General features: G+C 37.5%; 1 protein-coding gene and 1 long non-coding RNA gene across 4 annotated transcripts in view; one reads left to right on the top strand and one right to left on the bottom strand.

Moving 5' to 3' along the window:
* On the top strand, positions 1-27,110 carry LOC102955083. 3 transcript variants are annotated; one of them, XM_015535269.2, is made up of 8 exons: positions 2-168; positions 8,135-8,276; positions 12,738-12,831; positions 17,959-18,077; positions 20,624-20,745; positions 23,732-23,929; positions 25,738-25,800; positions 26,938-27,110. In XM_015535269.2, exons 1-8 carry the CDS (start codon positions 143-145, stop codon positions 27,047-27,049), a joined length of 876 nt encoding a protein of 291 aa, XP_015390755.1. In that variant the 5' UTR covers positions 2-142; the 3' UTR covers positions 27,050-27,110. The 3 variants fall into 3 exon arrangements, with proteins under 3 accessions (XP_015390756.1, XP_015390755.1, XP_007077124.1); XM_007077062.3 differs by having other exon boundaries at positions 20,603-20,745; XM_015535270.2 differs by lacking the exon at positions 25,738-25,800 and having other exon boundaries at positions 1-168; positions 20,603-20,745.
* LOC122242045 overlaps positions 5,742-27,229 on the bottom strand; it is an 89,473-nt gene continuing 67,985 nt past the window's right edge. Inside the window, exon 3 of the long non-coding RNA XR_006222198.1 lies at positions 5,742-5,909. This is a non-coding gene — a long non-coding RNA (uncharacterized LOC122242045). The remainder of the gene's footprint in view (positions 5,910-27,229) is intronic.

Below are 27,229 nucleotides of genomic sequence, written 5' to 3'. Positions count from 1 at the left end.
TTGTGTCCTTGGTCACAGTGAATACATGGAAGACCCCCCAAAGAGGCAGCAGGTTCTTGGTGGACAGTTCTCATATCTCCTCCCGGGAACACGATGAGAAAGGTCTTTGGAAAAATAGCTTTATGAAGGCCAGAGGAAATTTATGCACCAGCAAGGCATGTCGGAAAGGTAAGAAAAACGAAATGTTGAAAGTAACTTTAGTCGTTACTTGAGAGAAAACAAACATAGATAGCGTTACTGGATTACATTTCATTCACAAAGTCACGCAACCTGTGTTACCGATGACAGTTGCTTTGAGAGAGAAGAAAACCCTACCACCACCCTCTCTCCCAACGCTGATGCAGCTGGCTACAAATGCAATTCATTTGATCATTGTAATGGAGAGAGGTGGCCTTACTGTTTTAGGAATAGTATGTCTCTAGATACACTGGGGTCTTTGGGAGAGCATGTGCGAATTTCCGTAGAAAGAGGAGAAAATAAGAAGGAAATAGCTATTAGCTGACATCTATTAGTTATTAGTTAATATTAGTTAATATCTATTAACTAATTAAATTTAAATGGAGAAAACAGAACTTTTACCAGCTCAGTAGAGCCAAAGATCAGATTAAGAGGCCAAAACCCAATCCTTGTTACCTGACTCTTCTATTCTAAGATTCTAAATTTTTTTCTCAAGAGAGAGAAAGCACATGAGCAGGGGTGAGGGGCAGAGGGACAGAGAGAGAGAATCCCAAGCAGGCTCCACACTCAGTGCAGAGCCAATGTGAGGCTTAATTGTACAATTCTGGCATCACGACCTGAGCCAAAAACAAGAGTCAGACGCTCAACCGACTGAGCCACCCAGGCACCGCTCCTCACTTTTAAATTTCATAGCTGTTCCATAAATGTTTTCCAAACTATGCCAATTATTAGAAAATATACAATTACAGAGTTTTCAAGTTTCTTGAGCTTTTTTGTCTTTCTATTGGTATGTAACTTGGCTCTCATCTTTCAAAAAGCGACATTTGCACCGTCAGTTTTCAGGATTATAAACACTGTGGTTTCATATGAGTGTGTGAAATTTATTGATAGCTTCCGTTTACTGCCTGTAGCTGAGAGAGGAATCTTGCTTAGGTGCAGGGTTTAGAGACTGAAGCAGCTCCCTTACCAAAGCTCTGCTTTTGTTAGCAAGCCGTGTATATCTCAAACAGTGCCTCGGTGTTGTTGATTTTTGTGTTAAAAACTGTCATAATTTGGAGAAATGGGCACATGAAGTAATAGTTTTTAAATGGGTAAGAAGTTCTGTGAGAAATTATACACTTTATGTTTCCCAACTTGCTAACAACCTTTAATACACAATACCAGAGGAGATTTATTTGTGAGCCTGCCATGAAATGGTATTTATGACCAATATTATTATCTTTAAATGAGTAAATATGTACAGAATTATTTTAGAGACAGTGTAAAAAGTGATGAAGTGATGCCCAGCCTACAAGTTAAACTTTAGTCTTTAAATTTTGAAGGAAGCAGGAAGCAAGGAGGCAAGGAAGCAAGGAAGGAAGGAAGCAAGGGAGGGAGAGAAGGAGGAATGATGATGGGAGGGACAGAGGGAGGAAAAAAAAGAAAAAATGCTTTCTTAGTGCTAGTATTCATTCAATCACATTTCTGCACATCACAAAACAAGGGGCTTATTCATACTACCTTCCTCTTACACAGTCAGTTTCATTTGGGATTTTACAGTTTTATCCCCGTTCACAAGATCTACTTCAATCACTTATTAACCTATAGTGTTTATATTCTTCTTCTCTCTTGTAGTGTTGTAGGTGGTTGAATTTTCTGCTACAACGCCATATAGAGCAGTAAAACATTCTTCAAGCATTGAAAACCTTCTAAGTGGAAGTTACATATGTGGTTACAATAAAGTTCTAACAATTTCTAAACATCCTCTCATAGAGGAAACATCGTGGTATTGCAATCTCTCTTCATTGCTTCTGGCGTTGAAATATATCTATGCTTCTATAAATGTCAGGGAACCCACTACTGTTTTTTGAAGTTTACGAGATTTCCCTCTGGAGAAGTTGGATAGATGTTTGTCCTTTTACTTTTGTTGTACCTTAATTTGGGGGCCTATTTGTGCTTATAAGAATGTTCACAGGGCTGAAGAACAGGATGAAAATGCATCCTGTAAAAAAAAATCAAACTTTAGGGGCGCCTGGGTGGCTCAGTAGGTTAAGTGTCCAACTCTTGATTTTGGCTCAGATCATGATCTCATGGTTGTGAGCTCCTGCTTCGGGCTCTGCATTGAGTGTGGGGCCTGCTTAATAGTCTCTCCCTCCCTCTCCCTTTATCCCTCCCCTGCTTGATCTCATGTGTGCACTCTCAAAAAAAAAAAAAAAAGAATAAAAAATGCAAAATTTAAAGAATACAAGTTCACATAAAATTTAAAACTGTCTCATTCAGACAGAACAAGAAAAATGACAACTCTAGTTGTGCTTTTCTCAAGATATATTGTTACGTGGTTTTAGAATCAACAATCTAAGTAATTTAAGATATATCTGTTAAAATCTCAGGTTGTGGGTACTGACATACTTTGGGGATATCTGTAAAACACATAATTTTTTGGAACAATACTCAAAGGGAAAAAGATATGGCACCCAAAATATGCTACTTTGGCATAACGATTACTTTGAATGAAGTTAGTTAGGAAACAGCCAGTACAAGAAAGTCACTCTGATCCTCCTCTGTCTCCCTGAAAGCAGGAAATAAATCTCCCATGTGAGGGACCCTCCCTGCACCAAGAGGGTAGAAGGCATTGTTATCACCAGAGAGAGGGTATTTAGGGCTGAGAGGACTGTGTAAACAAATATTTACTACCCCAAGCCCAAACTTCTTTGACTTGTCAATTCTTCAAAAATTTATTATTTCTGTGGCACCTGGCTGGCTCAGTCAGTACAGCACACAACTTTTAATCTCAGGGTTATGAGTTCAAGTCCCATGTTGGGTGTGGGGCCTACAAAAAAAAATAGCTCTTAGTCTGGAAGAAATTTGGTCACGTTTTTGAGTCTCATATCTTCATGGGCTCCCGTATGTATGAAATTGAATCTTTCTCTCCTGTTAATCTATCTTGTGTCAAATTTAACGATTAGACCAGCCAAAGAACCTAGAGTGGAAGAAGGAAAAAGTTTTCCACCCCTACGTTTTATTGGTATATTATTATTTACTCAATGAATGGGTTTAGTTTTAGGAACTTCATTTAAAGCCATCAGAAATTTAAAAACCTGTATACCTAATTTGCCATTTTGGAAACGAACACACTATAGCATCAGATTTCTTCCTGATTTTATAAGAACTCCATTTAGAGTCTTTCTGTTACCTCATTATCATCTCTACTATACAGAGATGCACAATCACTGTCATATTACAAATGAATAAAATACAGGCACAGACAGCACAGGGAGTCTGGATTAAAAAAAAAAGAAAATAAAAACAAAGAAAGGTCAAGGAAATAAGAAAGGCTAGAATAATATCTCCTTTCATCCAAAATTAATGCTCCAGAGTCCATGGAAATTTTCTTCCAGGCCTTAGTTCAGAATTGCCTGGTTTTAGCAAGATCCCACAAGATTTGAGAACCTAACAATACTTTTGGGAGAGACGGAGGGAGGTTGAGGATTTGGGAAAAGTGACCTTGGCTAACTGAGAAATAAGACTGAGCTTCCTTCCTTCCCTCCTAAACACAAAGTTCTCATGATGCGGCAGTGAATATAAATGGGATGTTTAGAAATTGAGTCATATAAACACAATTTTGACAACCGTAGGTGTCTAAAAGGAGTCCCCTGGCCTTTTGTATGATGGGTGCCCAACAATACCTCTTTCAACCCAGGAGCTCAGCTTCTCCTCAGAAATTAGGCCATCCGCCATTTCCCCCTTCACTCGCCTTACATAATCACCAACTTGACATTTTAATTAAACAGATAGCACCCACTGCAGCTGACAATTTATGAGGCTTATAAATTCGTGACTGAAAAAGGACGTCGCAATCTTCTGACGAAAGGTGCTCATGAGTTGATAAGTTACGTTATTGTTGCTTTCTATCCAGCACTCTCAGCTCACCTGATTCCTTCTTGTTAGCCATTCTACACTTTTTAAAACTAAGAATAGATGCCCAATTCAGATAATGCCACCTATTTTAAAGACACTATAAATCACTGCTGACAAATGCTGTATACTTTTAGCCATGGCACCTTCTCCATGGCAGCTTTATATTGGAGCATTAATAAAATTAATTGCTCTTTCATAAGGGTTGAGATTTGTAATTTATGATAACTGTTTGTTCACTGCAGGCAGAAAGATTAAAAATGAGTAAACCAATATACCAGCTAAACTGCATGTGTCTGGTTTTATTTTCTTTTGTGGAGGGGGAATAGGAGAGGGTTTTAAAAACAGCTTGATGTTATCTGGAATGGTGTTCTCATGGGTTCTACTACTCAAGGCGTAACTTTTGTTTTCAGTAAATAGTAGCTGCTCAGATTTACATGTCCTATTAACTAGCGCTATTATTTATATGTAGTTAGGCGGAGCAATCGGAATAAGAAAATCAGTATTAATGGTTTTCCTTCATAACAGTTGCACCCTCATGATGATACAGCTTTACAGTTATTTAAAGAATCACAGTGGCTTATGTAAAGCTAATCTGAGTCATCGTGGTAAGAACACTTGATCATTTCTTAATGTGCCTTGGGCAAATTATGCCACCTCTCTGTGCCTCAGTGTCCTCGTCTATAAACGATAATGTTCATTGTGTTATAATAATACAAACAAAATAATCATGTTGATCACTTTATTTGGTAACTGTGAGGCTTACATGAGTAAGCTAATCCATGTAGAGCCCTTGGTACAGTGCCCAGCACATAGCAAGTGGTTAATAAATGTTAACTATGAAACTATTATATTGTAATAGTCGTAGTCGTCATCATAGCAGTGATGTTACAAAACAAACAAAAACCACTATCGGTCAGAGTCTACATTGTCTTCTGAATATTAAACATAAGGAGCTGACCATTAGAGATGCTAAGTGCCTTGGCTAAAGTATCTGTTCCTCAGATTCCTAGGACTTACAGGTCTTTCAGCTTTGACTTCAGCGATGTACACATTACAGATGGGGTGCGTGGGTGGCACAGTCAGTTAAGCCACTGACTTGGGCTCAGGTCAAGATCGCACAGTTTGTGAGTTCTGGCCCCACGTCCGAATCTACGCCTGTGGAGCCTAATTGCGATATTCTCTCTCTCTCTCTCTCTCCGCCCCTTCTATGCTCTCTCTCAACATAAGTAAGTAAACTGGGGCGCCTGGGTGGCTCAGTCGGTTAAACGTCGGACTTCAACTCAGGTCACGATCTCGCGGTCCGTGAGTTCAAGTCCCACATCGGCTTCTGTGCTGACAGCTCAGAGCCTGGAGCCTGCTTCAGATTCTGTGTCTCACTCTCTCTCTGCCCCTCCCCCGTTCATGCTCTGTCATTCTCTGTCTCAAAAATAAATAAACGTTAAAAAAATTAAAAAAAACATAAGTAAACTTAAAAAAGTTGCAGATGAAGTGGAAGTTAGAAACATAACCTAAAAGGTGCCCCATTTCTTTTCTTTTTTAAACCAAAGATTCAGAAGTTATCTTACTGCTGAGATTTCTCCCAAAAAATCAGACCAAAGAAAAATTTTATTTGAAATTGAAGACAGAAGTAACAGAACAAAGAAGATTTTGAGAGTGCCCCTCTAGTTTCTACCACAAGGTTCCAGCACACCACTCTTCAGACACTGCCCCCTGGTGTGGGTCCGGAGAGCAATGAGAATGCGACAGATAGAAACTAGACTTTGGAGCCTCAGAAAAAATTTCACATGAATAACAATCAGACTGGTCATCTATTGGTTAGAATCTTCTCAGATAACCTGAAAGAGACAGAGACAGAGACAGAGAGACAGAGTTTAGGGATGTTAGCAGCCTATTTATTTGTGTTACCAAGCTTTAATTAACTTCTATTATTAATAAATGTCTAGTAGTAATCAGGATAATGGCATAAAGAGGACTTCTACTTTAAATCCCCAAGTCATCTAATGTAAACTAAGATGATGAGATGATTTTGAGTTATTTTTAAACTGAATCTCACATTGAAATGATTGTACTTAATCTGTAGCATTATACAAGATAAATACAGTAAAACCCGGTCAAGTGGATCTCTCTTGTCAGATCTTTTAATTATGTGACTTTCTTTTTTTCCCCTGTGACTTCTTTGGAGAGATTGGATAAGTAAACTATGACCACTTCTCATACATTAGGTTAAAAACAAGAGAGAAGAAGACCTCCAGATTTTTTATTCACACTGTGTAACCATCAATGGAGTTTAGAGTAACACGACAACAATCACTGATGAAAGATTCAGCCACGTTCATTATCCTAGTTTCCTAACTTCATTTTGGCAGAAAATAGCTAGAATATTTTATTAAAAACAAATGAACCAAAAAAGTCAGCTAAACTTTCATCCTGTTCATCCCAATATGTTATTCCCTTTTCTCCCAGTGTTTTCCCCAATTGGTGACCAAAACTCCAGTTATCAATCACAGGATTTACCTGCCTCAGGAATAATAAATTTCACACAATTTGCTGTTTTTCTTCTAGTGTTTGTTAATTTGTTTCAATGGCAAGGCACACTTTGCGAATTACAAGAAACAATATCCAAACTATTAATGAATTGCTCAAGTGGGAAAGATATGAGAGACATACATTTTCTGACTTTTTCACATAATTAAGATAAAATTCTTGATTTGTTATTTAGTTGCAGATGGAGGAATAATTTTCTCTTTGATAATAGGGTATGGTTTTTTAAAATGTTTATTTATTTTTGGGAGAGAGAGAGAGAGACAGAGAGACAGAGGGAGAGAACATGAGCAGGGGGGGGAACAGAGAGGGAGACACAGAACCCGAAGCAGGCTCCAGGCTCTGAACTGTCAGCACAGAGCCAACACAGGGCTCGAATTCGTCACCTGCGAGATCATGACCTGAGCCAAAGTCAGACGCCCAACCGACCCAGCCACGCAGGCGCCCCCAGTTGTTTTATTTTTAATGACACAGCAATGCTATTTGTGGAATATGATGTACTGGCTATGCTCTTCTAGTGTACCAGCTCAGCTAATACATGGAAAATAAAAGACATATTAAATTGTACTTTATGAAGGCAACCTCATATACAAGAGATGTGTAGTTTCTTGTAAGCAAAATTGCTACTGAGGCATAATTGTGCCATAAAATATAGAGGGTTGTCTTAAGATTCTTGGAGCCTGAAAAATGATCTATCAAGAGTAAAAAGAGGTCAGAAAGAAAGAGAGATATGTATAGTTTTACTTAACATGAAAAAGCATATTTAGATATTATTTTAAAATTGGCTTAAAATAATGTACAGCGCCAATTACAGAAAGAGAAACTTGCAACTATTCCTGAAGAGATAGGGAAAAGTGTAAGAAAAACAATGAATAATGAACCAGAGAATTGCTCTAGGAGAGCAGAAAGGGTGTTTTATATCTCAGGGGTATAAAAATGGGGATACAGAGAGCACTGGGCTGTTGTTAAGCAAAATGGTCGAGTAATATTTCAAAGTGAGTAAAACTGATTAAAGAACCTGAATTTTTTATTTGTTTGCCACCAATTTGTAGAAGTATAAGAGGTTTGGGGAAATTCCAGGGAAAATGTAAGCCAGATTAATGGGGAAACCAAGAGAAAGTTTAAGGATGCCTGCTTGTACCAGTCTGCCCCGGTAGCTCCATTAGGAATGATGTCTTACTATGAGGGCTGACCTCCTCATTCAGATCTTGAAAGGATGTATGTGCTTTTCTCTGTACCATTAGATTTACTTTTCTAAGACATACAGTCTAGGCAGACCCTCTTATCTTTGGGGAGAATTTGCCTCAAGTGACTATTAGCCATAAGAAATGTGCTTAGGACTATGACAAGACGTCAAAGTCCCTCTGAGATCTAGATAAATTTCTAGGGTATCATTTATCCTCTCAGTGGAAAGGTTGGTGCTTATAATTTGTTGCTATGGCTGCTATATACAAAGAAATGTACATTTAAAGATTTTAAAAGAGATACACAAACACTTTAAGCATTGTCTTTGGCTCAGCTCCTCAGGTCGAAACACAAGCAGTCAGATTTGTGCATCTGATTCATCGTATTGCTCCAATCTGAGTGAGTCACACACTCGGTCAGCTCTGTCAAGGAACAGAAGGTTTCATCCACATTCAGATTCTGGAATATCGTCCCTGGTAAATACTTTTCATTTGCTCTTTACCTAATGCGAAGTTCATAAAATGTACTTTATCTTGCATTGAAATTTTAAAATTTAAATCCAAGTTAGTTAACATATAGTGTAATAATGGTTTCAGGAGTAGAATTTAGTGATTCATCACTTACATATAATACCCAGTGCTCATTCAACAAGTGCCCTCCTTAATGTCCATCACCCATTTAGCCCATCCCCCCACCCCATACCGCTCCAGCGGTGTTCTCTGTTTGTTCTCTGTATTCAAGAGTCTCTTATGGTTTGTCTCCCTGTTCTTATATTATTTTTACTTCCCTTCCCTTATGTTCATCTGTTTGTATCTTAAATTCACATATGCATGAAGTCATGTGATACTTGTCTTTCTCTGATTGACTTATTTCACTTAGCATAATACACCCAAGCTCCATCCACGTTGTTGCAAATGGCAAGATTTCATTCTTTTTGCTTTCCAAATAATATTCCACTGTGTGTGTGTGTGTGTGTGTGTGTGTGTGTGTGTGTGTGTGTGTATACCACTTCTTTATCCATTCATCAGTTGATGAACATGTGGGCTCTTTCCATATTTTGGCTATTATCAATAGTGCTGCTATAAACATCAGAGTGCGTGTGCCCCTTTGAATCAGCACTCCTATATCCTTTGGATAAATACCTAGTAGTGCAATTTCTGGGTCATAGGGTAGTTATACTTTTTAATTTTTTGAGGAACCTCCATACTGTTTTCCAAAGTGGCTGCACAAGTTTGCATTCCCACCAGCAGTTCAAAAGTATTCCTCTTTCTCCGCATCCGTGCCAACATGTCATTGCCTGAGTTGTTAATTTTAGCCATTCTGACAGATGTGAGGTGGTATCTCACCGTGGTTTTGATTTGTATTTCCTTGATGAGTGATGTTAAGCATCTTTTCACATGTCCATTAATTAGCCTTCTGGATGTCTTCTTTGGAAAAGTATTCATGTCTTCTGCCCATTTCTTCACTGGATTATTTGTTTTTGGGATGTTGAGTTTGATAAATTCCTTATAGATTTTGAATACTAATCCTTTATCTGATATGTCATTTGCAAATATCTTCTCCCATTCTGTACATTGCCTTTTAGTTTTGCTGATTGTTTCCCTCACCGTGCAGAAACTTTTTATCTTGATGAGGTCCTAATAGTTCATTTTTGCTTTTGTTTCCCTTTCCTCTGGAGACATGTCGAGGAAGAAGTTGCTGTGGCTGAGGTGAAAGCCCTTGTTGCCTGTTTTCTCCTCTAGGATTTTGATGGCTTCCTGTCTTGCATTTATGGCTTTTATCCACTTTGAGTTTATTTTTGTGTCTGGTGTAAGAAAGTGGTCCAAGTTCATGCTTCTGCATGTTGCTCTCCAGTTTTCCCAACACCATATGCTGAGGAGACTGTCTTTTTTCCATTGGATATTCTTTCCTGTTTTGTCAAAGATTAGTTGGCCTCTTTTAAACATTTTAAAATAAGTGTACAAAGTTCTTAAATCTACCCTTGTAATTGGGAAGGAATGAAATGTTGACACCCTCACTCCTGACTCAGAGGGGAAATGGAAAGAAGCTGGAGTGGGAAGGAAGGCAAACTGGAGATGAATAGAAAAGACAGTGACCACAAAAACAGAAATGGCACCCCTTCCTTTCCCCTGCTGAGTTCAAATTCTGTCTCTGGCCTAAGATTTATCGCCTTTCTTTCTGGAATGTCCTTTGTCCTCAAGATGAAATGGTTTCCTGCCAAACTCACCACTTCCAAGACTTTCCCCTCTGCCATCTCAGTGGAACCGTATGTGCTTTTCCCTCCTTTCCTTCATTTATAATTGTTTCATCTAGCCCCCTGGATCAAGATGGGTTACTCCAAATATCTGCCTCTCCAATGATAGGAAATGAGTTTTTCAAGCACAAATGCCATATTTTATTTAACTTTATATCCCCAGTGCCTGACACACAGCAGGGTACAGTATATATTTTTGAATAAATGAGTGAAATGAAATGAAGCAAACCAACTTTGGAAATATCTATTGAACCAATGGATTAATCACTTCTTCCATCAGAATTAAGAAAGGAACAACAAAAAGGTAAGACACAAGTATTCACAATTCCTTTAGGAAGAAGCAGTGGTCACACAACTGCCGCATATTGACAACCTCACATAAACATAAACAGAGAAATGTAATAGCTCATTTTCCTATAATATCAGAAATCCCAAAATCAACCACAGAACTCCTTTAAAAAGGCAAACAGTATTTTGTACAAAATTAGATGTCGGTTGAAAAATGGAAACTTTCTTCTCAAATACAGCTTTAGCTTAGATTCTTCTTTTTCCAGTAAGATCATCAGGAAATAGCACAAAAAGGCAATGGGGTATGGCAACTCCAGGGAATTTAACTTCTAATATATTTTTATTCTATGATAGAAGCAAGAAAAAACAATCCAAAAACACATTGGAAATTGGGAACGAAGCTTCCATAAACATGTGAACTCAACAGCCAAGAATAGTCCAGGGATCACATTCCTCAATAATCTAAAATGTATGTTTCTTGGTTTTTTAAATAATATTTCCAAAGAATGAGTGAATTCCTTAAAATCATATTAGCAAATCCTCAGATTATCTCAAAGAATTGCTCAAGCATTCATTAGCTTTTTAGCTTTTTGCTATCAATAAGGTAGAGAGATTTTGTTACTCTATTTTTATTTATTTTTTTAAAAAATATTTTTTAACGTTTATTTATTTTTGAGACAGAGAGAGACAGAGCATGAACGGGGGAGGGTCAGAGAGAGAGGGAGACACAGAATCTGAAACAGGCTCCAGGCTCTGAGCTGTCAGCACAGAGCCTGACGCAGGGCTTGAACTCACAGACCTCGAGATCATGACCTGAGCTGAAGTCGGACGCTTAACTGACTGAGCCACCCAGGCACCCCTTGTTACTCTATTTTTAAATGAAGATATGGAGGTATTTACTAGAACATCCATGGTCATTAGTGAGTAAGCAATGAAGATAAAAAAATCAAAGCTAAATGATTATTAAAAAGCCACCTCTTATCATTTTCTTCTGAGTCGGCATGTTCCAAATTCTGCTTCACAAGATGCACGAGCCCCCCGTGCTGCTTCAAAAATAAAAGTTTTTATGATTTAAAAAGTCCAGGGGAACACTTTGTGAGTAGAGACTCACGGTGTATATTAGCAAATAATGTCTCTGCGGAGTCCTGTAGCAAAGGGAAATGCTTCACTTAGTTCAGTCCAGAGCCTCATAAGCTTATTCAGTGGTGGAAATGTTTTTTTTTTTGTTTTTTTTTTGTTTTTTTTTTTTATGTTAGTATTAGTCACACAAATTTACAGCTCAAGCAAAACATAAGCTCTGTGCAATGCTTCTCTGTGAGATGAAAGTGGTTGTTCCAAATACTCTAATGACATTTCTTTATATCAAATATTCTGGGTTTGTTTGTTTATGTATACAACACTGGCTAACAGAAGAATGAATGTATGGTGTCTGTATTTAACAGGACACTCTTTTCCGTGTAATATGCCTTTTCATTTGTGTTAACCTTGAGACTATCATATACCATATAAGATATGGGGAATTTTGATTGACTACAGCCGCCATAATGGTAAACAATAAAAAATTGCCCCAAATATGATGTTGGCACAAAGTCTGGTTGGTAATACACTGTCCAGAACAAGGAAGATGACCAGACCTACAATATTTCTTTCAATACTGGCTACACATTTTAAGAACAATGTCAATAAATTAGAACTCTTTCCAAGGAGAATCATATAATGATTTGTCAGCCATGATCTGTGAGTAATAACGGTACGACTTAGGAAGAAGATGACAATCGTTACGAAACACTTAAAATAGTAGCCACGTGTGACTTCTATGGAGCCTCAAAAGGCAGAACTTTGACAACTGAAGCAAGTTAGAGAGGCTTGGGGTCCCGTATAATAAAGAGCCGCCAACAATTAGAACTGTTATAAAACGGAAAAGGGAATGAGATCTCTCAATCTAAATAAATCAGGTAGTTTCGTTTTATATTTTTACCAAGCATTTTAAATTTGGTACAATAAACCAATATTTGACTATTCCTTTATATCCTATCAAATTTTATAAGTGTACTAGTGTGACTGCAAAGAATTGTTAGCTGTAGCCCCTAATATACATTCAATAAATATTAAAGAATGATTTATCAGAGGTGCTGTAAAGCGGATTCATGAATGGGTATACGTATGTATTACTGTTGTCATTTATCACCAGATGTAAATCAGTTGCAGGTGTTGGAGATGCTAATCTGTATAAGAATACATAATTTAAAATGAACTAAAATGACTTCTATAAGGACACCGTCAGGTATTTGCAGTTCAATGTGGCTGAATGTTTGGCGATGATCTGTATTACTTTTACACATAAAAGTACATGAATCGCGTATGACCAGATGCTATTTCTCCTCTTATTTTAAAGCTTCCATCAGACTCCTTTAAGTTCCTCACTTGGCACAAGGTAGAACAACATGACATTCAAGGAAGTCAGCTGCGTTGCCCAAGAATAAGAGAAGGTAAAGAACAAATGTATGTGTTCTTTGTGTACGTGCTCTGAGTTGATTGTATCTGTGGATTAGAAACATTACTTGGGGAAACAAATATATTACTTGGAGGTAGAAAAATTTTCTTTATCAAGACCACAGAATTATTAATATAGTTAGTGAAGCCACTTTAAAGCACGGTCACATATCTGGTTATGTAAATAATGAATGCTCAGTATTAAATACTAGAAAAATAGAAAGATGAAAATGAGCTTGTAATTCAATGATACACAAATAACCACTGTGATTTATTTTGTTTCTGTTTAGCCTTTTTTTGAAAAATATATTCACATACTTCTTCACGGAATTGTACAAAAAAATTGTATCTTGAGTTTTTTTGCTTATCTCGTTATTGGGAGCATTTCTTCCGTGTTATTAAATATTACCCAAAACATGTTTTTTTAAAGGTCATTTATCTTTCCATCATATGGATATTACTAAATATATTTAACCAGTGATCTTTGTTGGAATTTTATTATTTACAATATTTAATGATCATGAATGACATTGTCACTTTGATGAATCACTTTAACCTGATTTACTTATATCATTGGTTTTTAAAACATCAATTGGGAATCTAAATAAACCAGGGAGTTTTATTTTATATTTTCACTAAGCATGTTAAATTTGGTAGAATAAACTAATGTTATTCTATTCCTTCTCATTCTGTCAGACTTTACAAGTGCACTACTGTGACAGTATGAAGAATTGTTATCTGTAGCCCCTAATATACACAATGTTTAATTTTTATAGCTTTCTTTTTTTTTTTAATTTTTTAATGTTTATTTACTTCTGAGAGAGAGAGAGAGAGAGAGAGAGAGAGAGAGACAGAGTGCAAGCGGGGGAGGGGCAGAGAGAGAGGGAGACACAGAATCCGAAGCAGGCTCCAGGCTCCGAGCTGGCAGCACAGAGCCCGAAGCCGGGCTCGAACTCATGAATAGTGAGATCATGACCTGAGCTGAAGTCTGACACTTAACCGACTGCACCACCCAGGAGCCCCAAATTGTTATAGCTTTCAATGGATTCTATATTATGTAAGAATAAGCACCATCCATTTCTCATGTCTCTTTTGCATATACCATAAGCTGATGAAATAATATTAGACATAATTTCGGCTGCAGTGAGTATTTAGTCATTACAAAACATCAAATATCTTGGCTATCTTCCATCTGTATTTACAGATTTGCAGTTATATTGTATACTGTACCATTGTAATACTGATTTAGAAGAAGTTGCTTTAAATATATTCGCCTGCTCGTTTCCCTCTCCCAGTAGCATCACTTTACCACACAATGCCTTTCTTCTTTCACTCAAAATCAGTTGACAAAGATGGACTAAAATAGCATCATTTTCTGAAACTTTGGGTAAAATATGTCCTTATGTTTTAACTCTGTCAGCTTTGTTTGCAGCTCAGCACTGACTCCTAGTTTTAAAATATTAGTAGACAGTACTACTAGAGGTAAACTCAAGTTGCTCTGTGGGGACTGAGAGAGAATACTTTTCAAAGAGCAAGAAATTATGGGGAATTAGGAAGGTGGGAGGCCAAAGGAAGTAGAGGCCGTATGTGTCACATGAATAAGGAGTCCATCAGTAAAAGGAAGAGAGGTCTTACCAGGGTTCAAAGTGGGCAGCTTCAGCTGGTTCTTAGACTTCAGTGTGTGGACAGATTACCTGGAGGCCTGTGGAAAAAGCACTTTTCCAGGCCCAACTCTCAACAAATCTGATGTGGTTAGCAGGAAGTGGGGCCCAGGAATCTGCATTTGTAAAATTATCAGGAAATTCTGTCGCAGATGATCGGAGGGCCATACTGTAAAAATACTAGTTTTGGAAGTCTGGAGGGAAGAAATTTGAATAGACAGTGGAAAGACTGATACAGTAAGGGTGCTGGCGTGTGTGTGTGTGTGTGTGTGTGTGTGTTTGTGCTGGTAGTGGTGGTGGTTGATGATTGTGCCACAGTGAGGCAAAAATAAATTGTACTCCGAGCATGGATGGAGAGTTGAGGTTTAGAGAGAACTGAACTGAAGACACTGAGGGATGACAGGGGAATCAGATGTAGGAGTAAACTGACAATGAGTATGTGTAAAGAGAGCACGGTGGCCTCTCTCCTTCCCCGGTTTAAGTGCCAGGTCATGTGCTAAGGTCATCAGTCAACAAAACTAATCCCACATAAGGACCACAGTGGCCATTCATGCAGAGGAATCATCGCTCTGCAGAGATAAGGCACATTTTCCTTCCATAGACCATTAACAACACCCAATCTCTTGCAAATGACTAGTTGTAAAAGGAATGGAACATGATCTAGGGGATTGAAAACATGGGAAAATCTCATCACCTCAAATTGTGAAGGAAATAGATGTCCCTTGTTCACTGTCCTTAATTTAGTTTAAGTTTTCTGTGTGCATATGTGAGATAGACAAGTGCTTTTCAAAAGTATTCTAGTAACAATTACCCTTCTTCTAGATTAGATCCTGAAACACCCATCCAAACTACTTCAGTTCATCTCGGTTGCCCCAATTGTACATCCGGGAAGAGTTCTTAAGAAAAGAAAGGTTATCTTGCGTGTGATAAACAGCAATTTCCCAAAGCTTTGATGGCCAGATCAAGACTGACTTGACTCCTCCCAATTAAATGAAGCAACAGAGCCAACTGTTGGCAGAATTCTTTCAACTGTGGATGCCTTCTATTTGAAAATCCCTCAGCAAGTCAATTCAGTCACTGCTGCTAAGTTACAAATCCAGTGAGGGGACAAAGTACCAGCTCAGAGATGGCAGGTAAAAGTCGACATTCCAAGGATGTCAGATATTCCAGACTGTAGTTCTCAACTGCTAAGATATATCTTCAATTACCAACCAAGTCCGAGTTTAAAAAAGAAAGAATCCAATTTAATATAATTCCTCACAGTGGAAGTGACCTTTGGCTTCAACTTCAAAGAGATCTTTGAAAGCTGTTTAAAAAAAATAATAATTGAAAGAACAGAAGATCAATAGAACTCAAACAAACAATATAGGGCAGAGTTTAATAAGTCTGGGGATATCTCTTGCACAAAGCAAGCTACCAAATTTCGGGTGGGTGTATTAAAGATAATAGAGCCCAAGGTCTGCCCAATTAGGTGATTATCCAGTTTTTTCCAGTTCCGTGACTTTTAATTCCAATCAGCTTAATCAATGAGGAAGAAAACTTAACACAAGGATATTTTATTTGTAAATTGGTTGGGATACTTCAGGGTTATGTGATTTCCTGGGTGGAAACTGTACAGTTCATTATGAGAGAAATACCAGAAAGGTCAGGTTGCACCTAATCTTCCACCTGCACCTGATGAAAGAAGAGATGTTTGTGTCAAAATAATGAAATATTGGACTCTTTTATTGCCTTCCATAAATCCTTCACAAATGGACTCATTATCTCCCAGCAAAGCCTGGACAAAACTGCCACAAAAGCAAAGTTTGTTCCTGATGCCTTTAGTCACCTCTTTCTTTAGTATATCTCTTTCTTTTCACCTGTGAAATAAGAATCGTGCATTCCAGAAAAATGGCGTGGGGGAAATGTACACAAATGATTCCAGGGAGGATTCATAGAAACATATTGTGGAGTGGGAGGGATTTGAAATCACTGAGCTTAGGATTGCTGTCAGAGGCCCAGTTAGCATCATAATAGACTGTAGTTTTCCTGGGCAACACAATAGAGTTATACTTGCTAATAAAGAAATACATTCTAATGGAATTGGAAATCAGTATTTTTATAAAGCAGTATGAACTTCAAACAAACATAACTTCTCATCATATTCAACTCACGTTAGGCCCTTGATTCTAGTCTTTCCTGTATTTTTGCTGACATGGAAAACTGAAGCTCAGAAAATTAAAATTAGTCATCTGGAGATACACAATCACCTAGCACCCAACCTCAGACTGGAAACAGGATATCCTTTCATTAACCATGGAAATTTTGTGCAAACCTGATTTGGAGGACAACAGGGTTGGGAAATAGTGGGAATGAGTGTGGAAATGGAGATTGAGATAAGATTGTCAAAAACTTTGGGGCGCTTGAATGACTCAGTCGGTTGTCTGATTTCGGCTCAGGTCATGATCTCCCAGTTTGTGGGTTTGAGCCCTGCATCGAGCTTTGTGCTGACAGCTCAGAATCTAGAGCCTGCTTCAGATTCTGTGTCTCCCTCTCTCTCTGCCCCTCCCCCACTCATGCTTTGTTTCTCTCTGTCTCTCAAAAATAAACATTAAAAATTTTTAACTAAAAAAAAAAAGATTGTGGAAAACCTTGCTTGACAAACCAGGATTTTCCATCTCTAACTGGTAGGCAGTAAGAAAATTCTGAAATGTTTTCAACATGGAAGTGTGGCAAAAAGCTGTGTTTCTAGAAGGCTAGAAAAGTCTATCATTTATATTGAAGGAGGGAAGATTTCAAACAAGGAGATCCAAAAGAAAGTAGTTATTGTTCAGGGAGGAGATATGAGGATCTAGACATTGAAAAGGAAGGGGACAGATTCTCCAGCAGAAAGGTTATAGAACCAAGTGGCTAACTGAGTTGAGAAACAAAAGAGAGGGAAAGTCACGAGTGACTTCATATCCCCAAAGAGAAAATTATGTGAGACTAAAGTTACTCTACTGGTGATTTTCTTATGTGCACAAGAAATAGTTTATGTAAGGTTAAAAGTTAGCTCATTTTTTTTACTGCTCACACTATTTGGGCATATTACAGGCTAACTCATGTTTTCCTCAATTCTGATATCTCATGGAAGTTTAAAAAAACTGGCCAAATGTCAACTGAAGGGTGCCTGGATGGCTCAGTGGGTTAAGCATCCGACTCTTGGTTTCAGCTCAGGCTATGAACTTACAGTTCATGAGTTCGAGCCCTGCATCAGGCTCTGCACTAACAGTGAGGAGCCTGCTTGGGATTCTCTCTCTCTCTCTCTCTCTCTCTTTCTCTCTCTCTGCCCCTCTCTCTTGCTCTCTCTCTCTCTCTCTCAAAAAAAAAACCAAAACACAAAAAACAAAAACAAACAAAAAAATCCCACAAATATCAAGTGAAGATGTCAGTCCTGCTGCCCTAAACCAATTTCCAAGATCTCACCTTGTGATTTTTGCCCAGGACCCTCCACAGAAGAGTTGCTCTTCAGACAGGAGGAGTGTGTCTTACCCGCTCGGAAAAGAGTCCTTGAAAAAAACAAATGGGAAACATGGCTACAAGAAAACTGGGAGGACTGCACGGTGAGAACTTAAAAGACAGAAAAGGGTCTCTTTTCCACATTGATTCTGTTATGACCACCCCCCCCCCCATTTTAAGGGCAATCGCTAGCATAAATATCAAAACTTTCAGCATTTCCTCGGAGTTTTCTCTAAAACTAGTGGTGTATGGGCTTCTCTATCTCTTTGTTCACCTCTTCTTCATCATGACGTGTTACTTATTTTCTACCCTGTGTCTTATCCTAATATTGCTCAATTTTGGAGAAGTTTAAAATACCCCAGAATGAAATTGTTGCATTTGACAATAATGAATATCAAAGGGTTGGACAACATTCCATATCAGTGAGTTTATGATGCCATCTAGAATCCCTTGAACAATGCATTACGCCAAAAATTTTCATCAGCTGGAGCAGCCAGCTTGGTCTGAACACAACTATCCTGGAACAAATAAAACTTTTGCAGTGAAAAACAGGAGCTGTGATTTCTTGGTGCTGAAAATGACCCAACTGATGGAGCCACTATCATTGAAAACAGTGCCTGTAATCAGTCAGCCTGGGCACTACAAAGCTATGGGGCTGTGATCCTTCAAGCCTCTAATTCTGGCCTGATCAAGTCATCTTGGGCAGTAAACACATAAATGGGAAGGCTGTGTTGGTAGCAATGAAAGGGCAAATCAATGTCTCAACATTATTTTTGTTGAGCGGGATGCCAATATTTTTGTTTCTTAGAGTGACCAAATTGTACGTGAAGAATTTAGGAAGCCTTCCAGAAATAAGACTGAGTTTAAAACCTGCTCAGTGGGGCCTCTTGATGGCCTCTTTTGTTTCACAGATTGGCCATTTATGTTTTAGAATTATGGAATTAGGAGGTGGGAAGGAGCTATGGAGAGGGTCTGGTCTAAACCCTTTCCTTTCAAAAAGGAGAGGGAAGTTCAGAAAGAGAATTGATTTGCCAGAAGTTACATATCTTGGTAGTGGCAGATATAAAAATAGAATATTGTTTCCCTACACAGTGCTTTCTTTTCTTTTTAAAAGTAAAGTTTTCAGGGCGCCTGGGTGGCGCAGTCGGTTAAGCGTCCGACTTCAGCCAGGTCACGATCTCGTGGTCCGTGAGTTCGAGCCCCGCGTCAGGCTCTGGGCTGATGGCTCAGAGCCTGGAGCCTGTTTCCGATTCTGTGTCTCCCTCTCTCTCTGCCCCTCCCCCGTTCATACTCTGTCTCTCTCTGTCCCAAAAATAAATAAAAAACGTTGAAAAAAAAATTAAAAAAAAAAAAAAGTAAAGTTTTCATATATAATGGATGGATACATTCTACTCTTAAAAATTGACACCATAGGCCTATTTATTAAAAAATTTAACTAATACACCTGAAACTTTGACCTCCACTCCCAGAACTATCTTTAGAGGTAATCATTTCAGTGTATATATCCATTTATTCTTTATAGCTGCCATTTAAACCATGGATATACTGCAAAGGCCAATGGAGACTTCATCATAAATTATCATAGAAAATTTAATTGGCCTTGAGATAACTGTAGTCTAGGAGAACGGCTAAAGAAACTCTAACTAACATAGAAAACTTAATTGAGACATAGTGGTCCAAAAAATGCCTCTCTGAGGTGGTGGCATTCAATATAAAATGATAGATATAATCTTTTATCATTTCTTAAGTTTTATGTTGGAATTAAGACGTTTTATACTTTTGGAAAATGGAACTTAAAGTGTCAAAGTTTATAATGTTTAATGCCTAAAATATCAAGACTTTAATGATCTTTTTAAAGATAGAGATACCTATATTTCTTTAAAATATTAAATCATTCTGCTTCATTTTTTTAAAAAGGGATGGCCATTTTATTCAATAATTTTATTGACAGAACTTGATGGTAAAATTGCGGAAACAAAAAAGTTAAGTTGACTTTTAGGAATAGAGTTTACAAGAGCAATGCTCTTGTAAAACCACCAAAAGTGGTTTTAATTTTCTTTAAATTGAAGTTGACTGCTGTTAAAAGCAAACATAAAGTATCTACTATCTGTGAAATATGCTAAGTCATCGTTAGGTATGTATTCCTAACTACTTGAAAAGAAAATCATAGCTTTCATCTTTTGAATGATGGTAGTTTACTTTGAAACCTTTTTAAATGTGATTTCTGAGTATTTCCAAGGAGGCTAAATGGTAACTCAACATTCAAATCAGTAATTCCAAGATAGAATGTCATCCTTTCCTCCCTTAACCCCTAGAGAATTTCAGACTCAGTTTCAGGATCCTGCCTTCCCCACCTCCAACCTTGTATCTCATTCTAATCAGGATTAGGTCAGGATCTTTACCTCCCCCATCTGAGAATGAATCTGCAAGGTAATTGTGAGTGTTTGGATGTGTGAGTGTTTTAGAGGACACACACAAAAAAGGTGAAAACTATTGGTTTAAATAACATATTTAACACATATTTAAATAACATAGTTAAATAACATATTTAAACACATTTTTAATGAAGAACTATTTTTAAAAGTTGACAAAGAACTTGCCTTTTCTTTTTATTTATTTTTCCCTTCAGAATTTGAACCTTTCGTTTCAGGATTTGGGGGACCCTTATCAAGTTGCAAATTTTAACAGGATTCTTAGAAGACTAATTCGAGTCGAAACCCTCTGGTTAGTGGATAATTCACTGGTGGACTTAAGTGCCATAAGATTGCCAAGGTACTTGCTTTTTTAGCATGTCTAGTTACTAAGTTAGAGTCAAATCTTTGCTATGTGGGCATATGTGACTATTGTCTGCACATACCGTGGCCATATGGTCAGGTCTTAAAGGTGATAGTCCTAAATGATGCCTGGACAAGGCAAAAAGGGAAATTTATATGTCAAAATGTCACACTTTAGAGGACAAAATCTATTCTTTTCTAAATTAGTATTAACAGCAATTTTTAGGGGAGGAATTTGCAATCGTAGAATCATACTGGCAGAAAAGTTTGCCATAATCCTTCTATTGTACACTGGAAATGCAATTATATTATATAAATACTGTTGTTGTAAGATAGAGATTTTTAGTCAGTCATATTTGTTGAGCACCTGTGAGGAAAGACTCTACAGATAGTTGGCAAGAATCTTGGCTTCAAGGTCACATTCTAATGGAAGGGTGAGAATAGAGACAGAAACAAACTAAAAGTTTTTACAAATATGCAGACTCTTTGGTCTTCCAAGGATCCCAAACTCCTGATGTTAAAAGATAATCTGCCTTTTTGCTCAGGATTGTAGAGAGCCTCTGTCAGCTTCACCAGGCACAAAGATAGGTGCTGTGAGCTTTGATAGCAATCCAAGGAACAGACAGAGGTCTTCAGGAGAGAAGTAGAAGATGAAGGAAATCAGGCAGCCACAAGAGGGAAGAGTAAGTCCTAGAGCAGGTTAAGATACATCCCTCAGCATAGATTGAGACAGGGCAACAAAAAGACCATCACAGCCACAAAGGAGAGGGAAACAGTTGGAGACAGAAGAAGGGTCAGAATATGCAATGTGCCTGGGTTATCTTCAATCATGTTTAACACCCCTTGGAAACTTTAGGCAGATTTGCCTAGCATTTGATTTTACCTATGTTGTTTTTAACAAATTGTAAAATATCTAAGTAAAAATTCTCAAAAGAAACTTAATATCACTACTATAAATAAAAACTCAATGGCAGTTGATATTGATTCATTCAGGTTTTGAGGTTTTGAGGGTTTTTTTGTTGTTTTTGTTTTTGCCAGACTCTCTTCTAGGGATATAATAGTGATACATTAGCTATATTTTTTTAAATACACATACAACGAAAAAACTTTTTAATAATCACATGGCATGCTCTAGAAATACTGAACTAAAAGATGCTTGGAGTATCTGAACTTTACTTGATCCGGATCAATAAACTTCCAAATCTTTGCTATCTTAATGTAAAAAAAGAGAGAGAGAAACCACAGTCACTAAAGAAAAGACTTAACCTAAATTTAGTGTTCTCTAGATGTATTCTTTTGGCTTTTCTTTCATTAGAAATAGGATACATAATATAAAATTATGTAATTGCAATTCAAATTTTACAACTGCCAAATCAACATGTCAAAAAAAGGAGAAAAAAGTTGATGCGTGTATATTCATAGCCTCCTTCCTTCTGCCCCAGGGAAAACACCACACTGGGTTTGCTGCTCTGCTTGCCTAACATCCTGCTAACCGGGGATCTGTGACGGGGTGAATCTGAGAGCCTGGGAGGGATGGATGGATGTTGAAAATGAGATACCAGTCGTTCATTTTTGCTTTTATTACCCTTGCCTCCGGTGACATGTCTAGTAAGAAGTTGCTGCAGCCGAGGTCAAAGAGGTTGCTGCCTGTTTTCTCCTCCAGGATTTTGATGGTTTCCTGACTCATGTTTAGGTGTTTCATCCATTTTGAATTTGTTTTAGTGTGTGGTGAAGGGCATTAAGGAGGGCACTTGTTGGGATGAGCCCTGGGTGTTATATGTAAGTGACGAATCAATGGGTTCTACTCCTGACACCAATTCTACACTGTGTGTTAACTAATTTGAATTTCAATAAATAACTTTTTAAAAAAATAAAATAAAATGAGAGAATGACTGGCAGCTAAGAAAAGAAAAGACTTCATGGACAGAGAGAGGGGCAGAGAGACAGGAACTGCTTGGGCTGGGTTTTCTATTACAAATTGTCATAGTACTGAAGTGCTTCTAAAGATTCTGTGTAACCTGGAAAAGAGTAAAAACCCCAAATTATCAAATGTGTGATTAGGACGGTGTGAAATATCCATATGGAGGTGGAGTGGAAGGAAGAAAGGAAATGAATAGATGTGGAAAAAAATTACAATGAGATGGGGGGGGGCGGTTCAAACTGAATTTTTCTAATACCATTGTGTAGAAGCACTCTGTTTAGCACCATCTTTAACATTACCAATAATTATCTACTAAGTGTCCTTATGGAGTACAGGGCCCATAAGTAAGTTCCCTGTGCTTTTCTCATGGTATTAAATTCCAACGTGTACATAAAGGAATTTTTCCTCAAGGCAAGGTGTCAGTGACAGATTTGGAATCATTTCCTCTATTTGCATGGTCTTACACAATTAAGGCAAAAATACTGAGAAACATATGTCAGGAAAATATATTCACCTTAAATGCCTAACACACATTTCTTCTCCTAAGGATAACTTTTATTCTTTTTTTTATATAAAAGACTTTTTTTTTCGGACTTACAATGCTATTTTTTTCCAATATAGCATTTAAGTTTTCATTTTCATACAGCATTCAATATAGCATCCTGTCAGCTAAGAAAAAAAACAACTATAATCTCAGTACTTGGAGGCAATACTCTTCACAAGTTATTATGTGTCTGTTGTGTACTACTATATCACTGAGATTATATGCAGCCATTCACTCTTTCATTTGGCACATATCGTGAATCCCCCATGGACCAAATGTTATGCCAAGTACTAAGTGTATACATTGGAAAAGAAAACAGATTCCTGCACTCAGCAAACTTACAGTCTCATATATTCTGCTTATTTCCTCTGAATATTTTAGTATAAATCTTTCTCTTCTTTTACAAACCAAACTTGTAGAAAATGTCATTGTCACTCCTTTGAGGGGTTATGGTCGAGATCTGGTAGTTAACCATTCTTTTTGGGAGACAAATGACAAGTGTTATATTTTTTTATCCAGATGCAGAGTTTTAAATATGAACAAAAACCATCTCACATCTTTTAAACAATTGCCAAAGATACCCCAGATACAGCATTTATCTTTGGCTGAAAACCATATTGAGTCTCTGACTGGGCTCTCCAGTTTACAGCGCACTCCCCTAGAATCCCTCATGCTCAAGAGGAACCCGTGTGAGTTTCACCAAAATTACCGGAAACGGTAAGGCCCCTAACACCTTTGTCATCTATGTTCTTTATTGAATGTTACACTTTAACAGTTGTTCCCCTCTTGCTTAAATTCCCTTGGCAAATATTTATCATATCTACTAAGAGTTGAATGTTTCATGCTTCTGAGCTCAACTAAAGAACTTTAAGCTGACCTTTAAAAAAAATCTTTAATACACTCTTCTCTGAGTTAATTTATGATTGCTTTAAAAGTTTAGGCTTCTCTTGTAATGTGACTTTACATATACAAAGATGCTTCATTTTAGACTTTCAAATCCTATGCATTTTCTATCTAATGTTTAAAAGATATTATGTCTTTAAAAAAAATTCTACATGTAGAATCCTATTGAGGTCCATGTGATAATTTTATAAATTGTTTATTCTCCGGTTTTATTTTCACTCCTTTGGACCACAAGGGCACCATTAAGTGAATACAAAGAAATAATTGATTCAATCTACCCTAGTGGTTGAAAGTCCTTGAAAACCTGTGAAGAATAAACCATTTAATTTCTTTGTCACTACTGGGACATTCCTAATGATAATGATGCAGTCTACACCTTGGAGTGTGCAGGAAATTCTATGCCCACTGATTTCTCCCTAGCTAATTCCCAGCACCACTTGCGGGAACTTAAAATAATAAGCGACTGAGTTCTAGAAACTGTATTTGCCCCCAAATGACAAGTCAACTCATGTCTTAGTTTGAATCTATCATACGAAGCATTAGATCATCTCTAGGTGCCATACTTGGTCTATGAATACTTCCTTCATCTACATTCAACTTCAATAAAAGACATAGTTCTCACTACCTTCCTTTCTAAAGCTGCCATTTTCCCATGACAAAAACAGTAGTCCAGAGGCCTACCTAATATTAGACTCCTCAACCCCTGATGTACAACAAAAGATTGTCAAAATAAAAATTGTAATCTCTGTTGTTCCTACATAAATCTCATTATTGCCGTTGTCTCCCCCATGACTGTAAACCGAAGGCAAAATGCATGTTCTGTGATAATAAATTCTCAAATTGCTTTTACATAAGTGAAAACTAGCAGAACATTTGCTTTACAACTGAACTAACATTTAACCATAATAACATTTTGAAGTTTAAAATTATATTTGCAACAGTCAGAGGAGGGTTAGCTGGGCATTTCAACACCATTCCAAAAAAGGCACATTTCTAGTCATAAAGAAAATTAGCATTACCTTTTAGTTTTGTTAATCTATATGTGGGGTTTTACCTTGATCCCATTTCAGTGATTTGCCTCCCTTCAAAGGATGCCTTACAACAATAGAATTAAGATTCACTGTCTGAAATCTGATATGCCCTGAGGTCTCACTATGAATCTGTCTTCACTATGATGTGGTATAGAGTTATGTGAGAATGAGGGATATAATGAGGCTCTTCTATTTTCTAACATTAACTCCATTGGACTGAGTCCAAGGTGGATATAGACTGGCGTTCAAGCTATAAAATGTCAGGTTGTATTGACTTGGGTAGTACAGGGTTACTTTAAACAGAAAGATACAGACATTTTAAAGCATGAGGAAAGGACTTAAGTATCCACTTCTGCTAAGAAACTAAACTGAAGTCCCAAGTTCATCCAAATTTGGGCTATAACCTGGTCCTGAATTCACACTTTTAGGATCGTAACAGCATTCATTTTGTTTCTGGGTATCTCTACATCAAGATTTGGACCAGACTTTCAGTGACCCTTTACAACAGGATCAGAATGATTTAAGTGTAAGATTTTTCTTGATCATTGTCACCTAGATTGTGACTATCTTTCCCTTCCCCCTTTGTTTCAGATCCTTCAAAAAGAAGAGAGCACAGTTCAAAAGAGAAAAAAACTTACTGATAAAGCTCATAGTGTAAGTCCCAGTAGGTAGAAGGTAGCCCCATTTCCTGGGACACCCATAGGCAAACTCTTCTACCGTTCTTCAGAAGAAAATGTGATCTTAGTTCACCATAGTTTGACTTTTTGAAAGGAAGTAGTGGTTAGGGTTTCCTGTCAGCTAAGTCTAAACATTAGGGCCAGAAGACTTAGATTTTTATCTTTGCTTTGTCACCTACAGGCTTTATGATCTTGGATAAGTGATTTAAAATGGGGGATAAAAACCAACCTAACAGAACTGGTGTGAGGAATAAATATGATAATGTGCAGGAAGCATTTAGTGCTAAGCAAATCATGAAGCCAATGACAGCATTCCAAGGAGGTCAACACCACCCTTAGCTGACATGGCATGTCGGTGTCTTTCATCCCGGGCGAATCCCAGGGCCACAGAATTCCCAGATCTAGAAAAGCTGTCCACTTGAAAGGAAACACTACTTTCTCATACTGCTAGGTATTTGACTACTGTGTAACGAGGCTGACGTGCAGGCCCCCTCCTGAACCTGGAAGGGGTACGTGACACCTTCCTGAACCTGGAAGGTATAAATTTAAAATGTGAGCTTCAAAAATGCTGTCATGAGAAAATCATGCAGCACAAGGTTATTCTCGACCCCCTCGTCTTCTTATAACTCACAGTGAGAATTCTTCCTTAATTAGCAGTAAACAATATGTGCTTTCTTTACTTTTTCCATTTTTAAAAACTTTTAACTTCATGATGTGTACATGTCTCATTATCTCATTCTTTCTCTCGTGGTTAGTTGGCTAAATTCTCTCATTTTTTTTTTCTTTATAGGGTTTTGTAGAAACTGGACTGAAATTCTCTTATAAAAACAGACTGTAGGCAGTCCTACTTCTCTGATCTATATTTATAATAGGCAGAACCATACAGTAGCTCCTGAGAGGGCAAGCTACAGCAGGGTGATCAGCTCAATGCACATAAATAGTATTTTATTAGAACCTTATTGCATAGATTAAAAACAAAACAAAATAAAATGATAGCCACTCAACTTTCTTGTAACAATAGGCAAAGTGCACTTATTTATAAAGACAGTAAGTAAAATACAATGCTTTTGTTCAATACGGTTACTTTTTCTTTTTTTTTTCACTTCTGCTTTAGAGTGTTCTCCTGTTTGCCAAACTTAAAAACGCTGGATGGAATCCTGAAGCTACCAGAAGAATCTTCACCACCAGAAACCAATATTTTTTCACAACTCTGTGTTATATCCTAATGCAGTCTGTATGGAAAGAAATCACCATTGTCTCTAAAAGCTAATAAATATAGGAGATGCATAACTAAATATTGTTGTTTACTATGTATATAATATATTTATATATTGTTTTCTTTTAAATGAGTGACCTCCAGGTTTTTTTAATTCTATACCCCATCAGTAAATAAATTTTGAGCATAT

This window comes from Panthera tigris, chromosome C2 (genome assembly GCF_018350195.1).
Source record: "Panthera tigris isolate Pti1 chromosome C2, P.tigris_Pti1_mat1.1, whole genome shotgun sequence".
In the NCBI taxonomy this organism is placed as follows: domain Eukaryota; kingdom Metazoa; phylum Chordata; class Mammalia; order Carnivora; family Felidae; genus Panthera; species Panthera tigris.
The sequence above is the reverse complement of the archived record's forward strand: the minus strand, read 5'-3'. Positions and strand labels throughout refer to the sequence as shown.

What these genes read in the sequence shown, in the direction of transcription:
- LOC102955083 (XM_007077062.3), top strand. Translation starts at nt 143, where the DNA reads ATGCACCAGCAAGGCATGTCGGAAAG. An exon ending in CAGCAAGGCATGTCGGAAAG is followed by an intron (nt 169 to 8,134) that starts GTAAGAAAAACG and finishes TCTTTGGCTCAG; the next exon opens with CTCCTCAGGTCGAAACACAA. An exon ending in AGTGCCATAAGATTGCCAAG is followed by an intron (nt 20,746 to 23,731) that starts GTACTTGCTTTT and finishes TTTTTTATCCAG; the next exon opens with ATGCAGAGTTTTAAATATGA.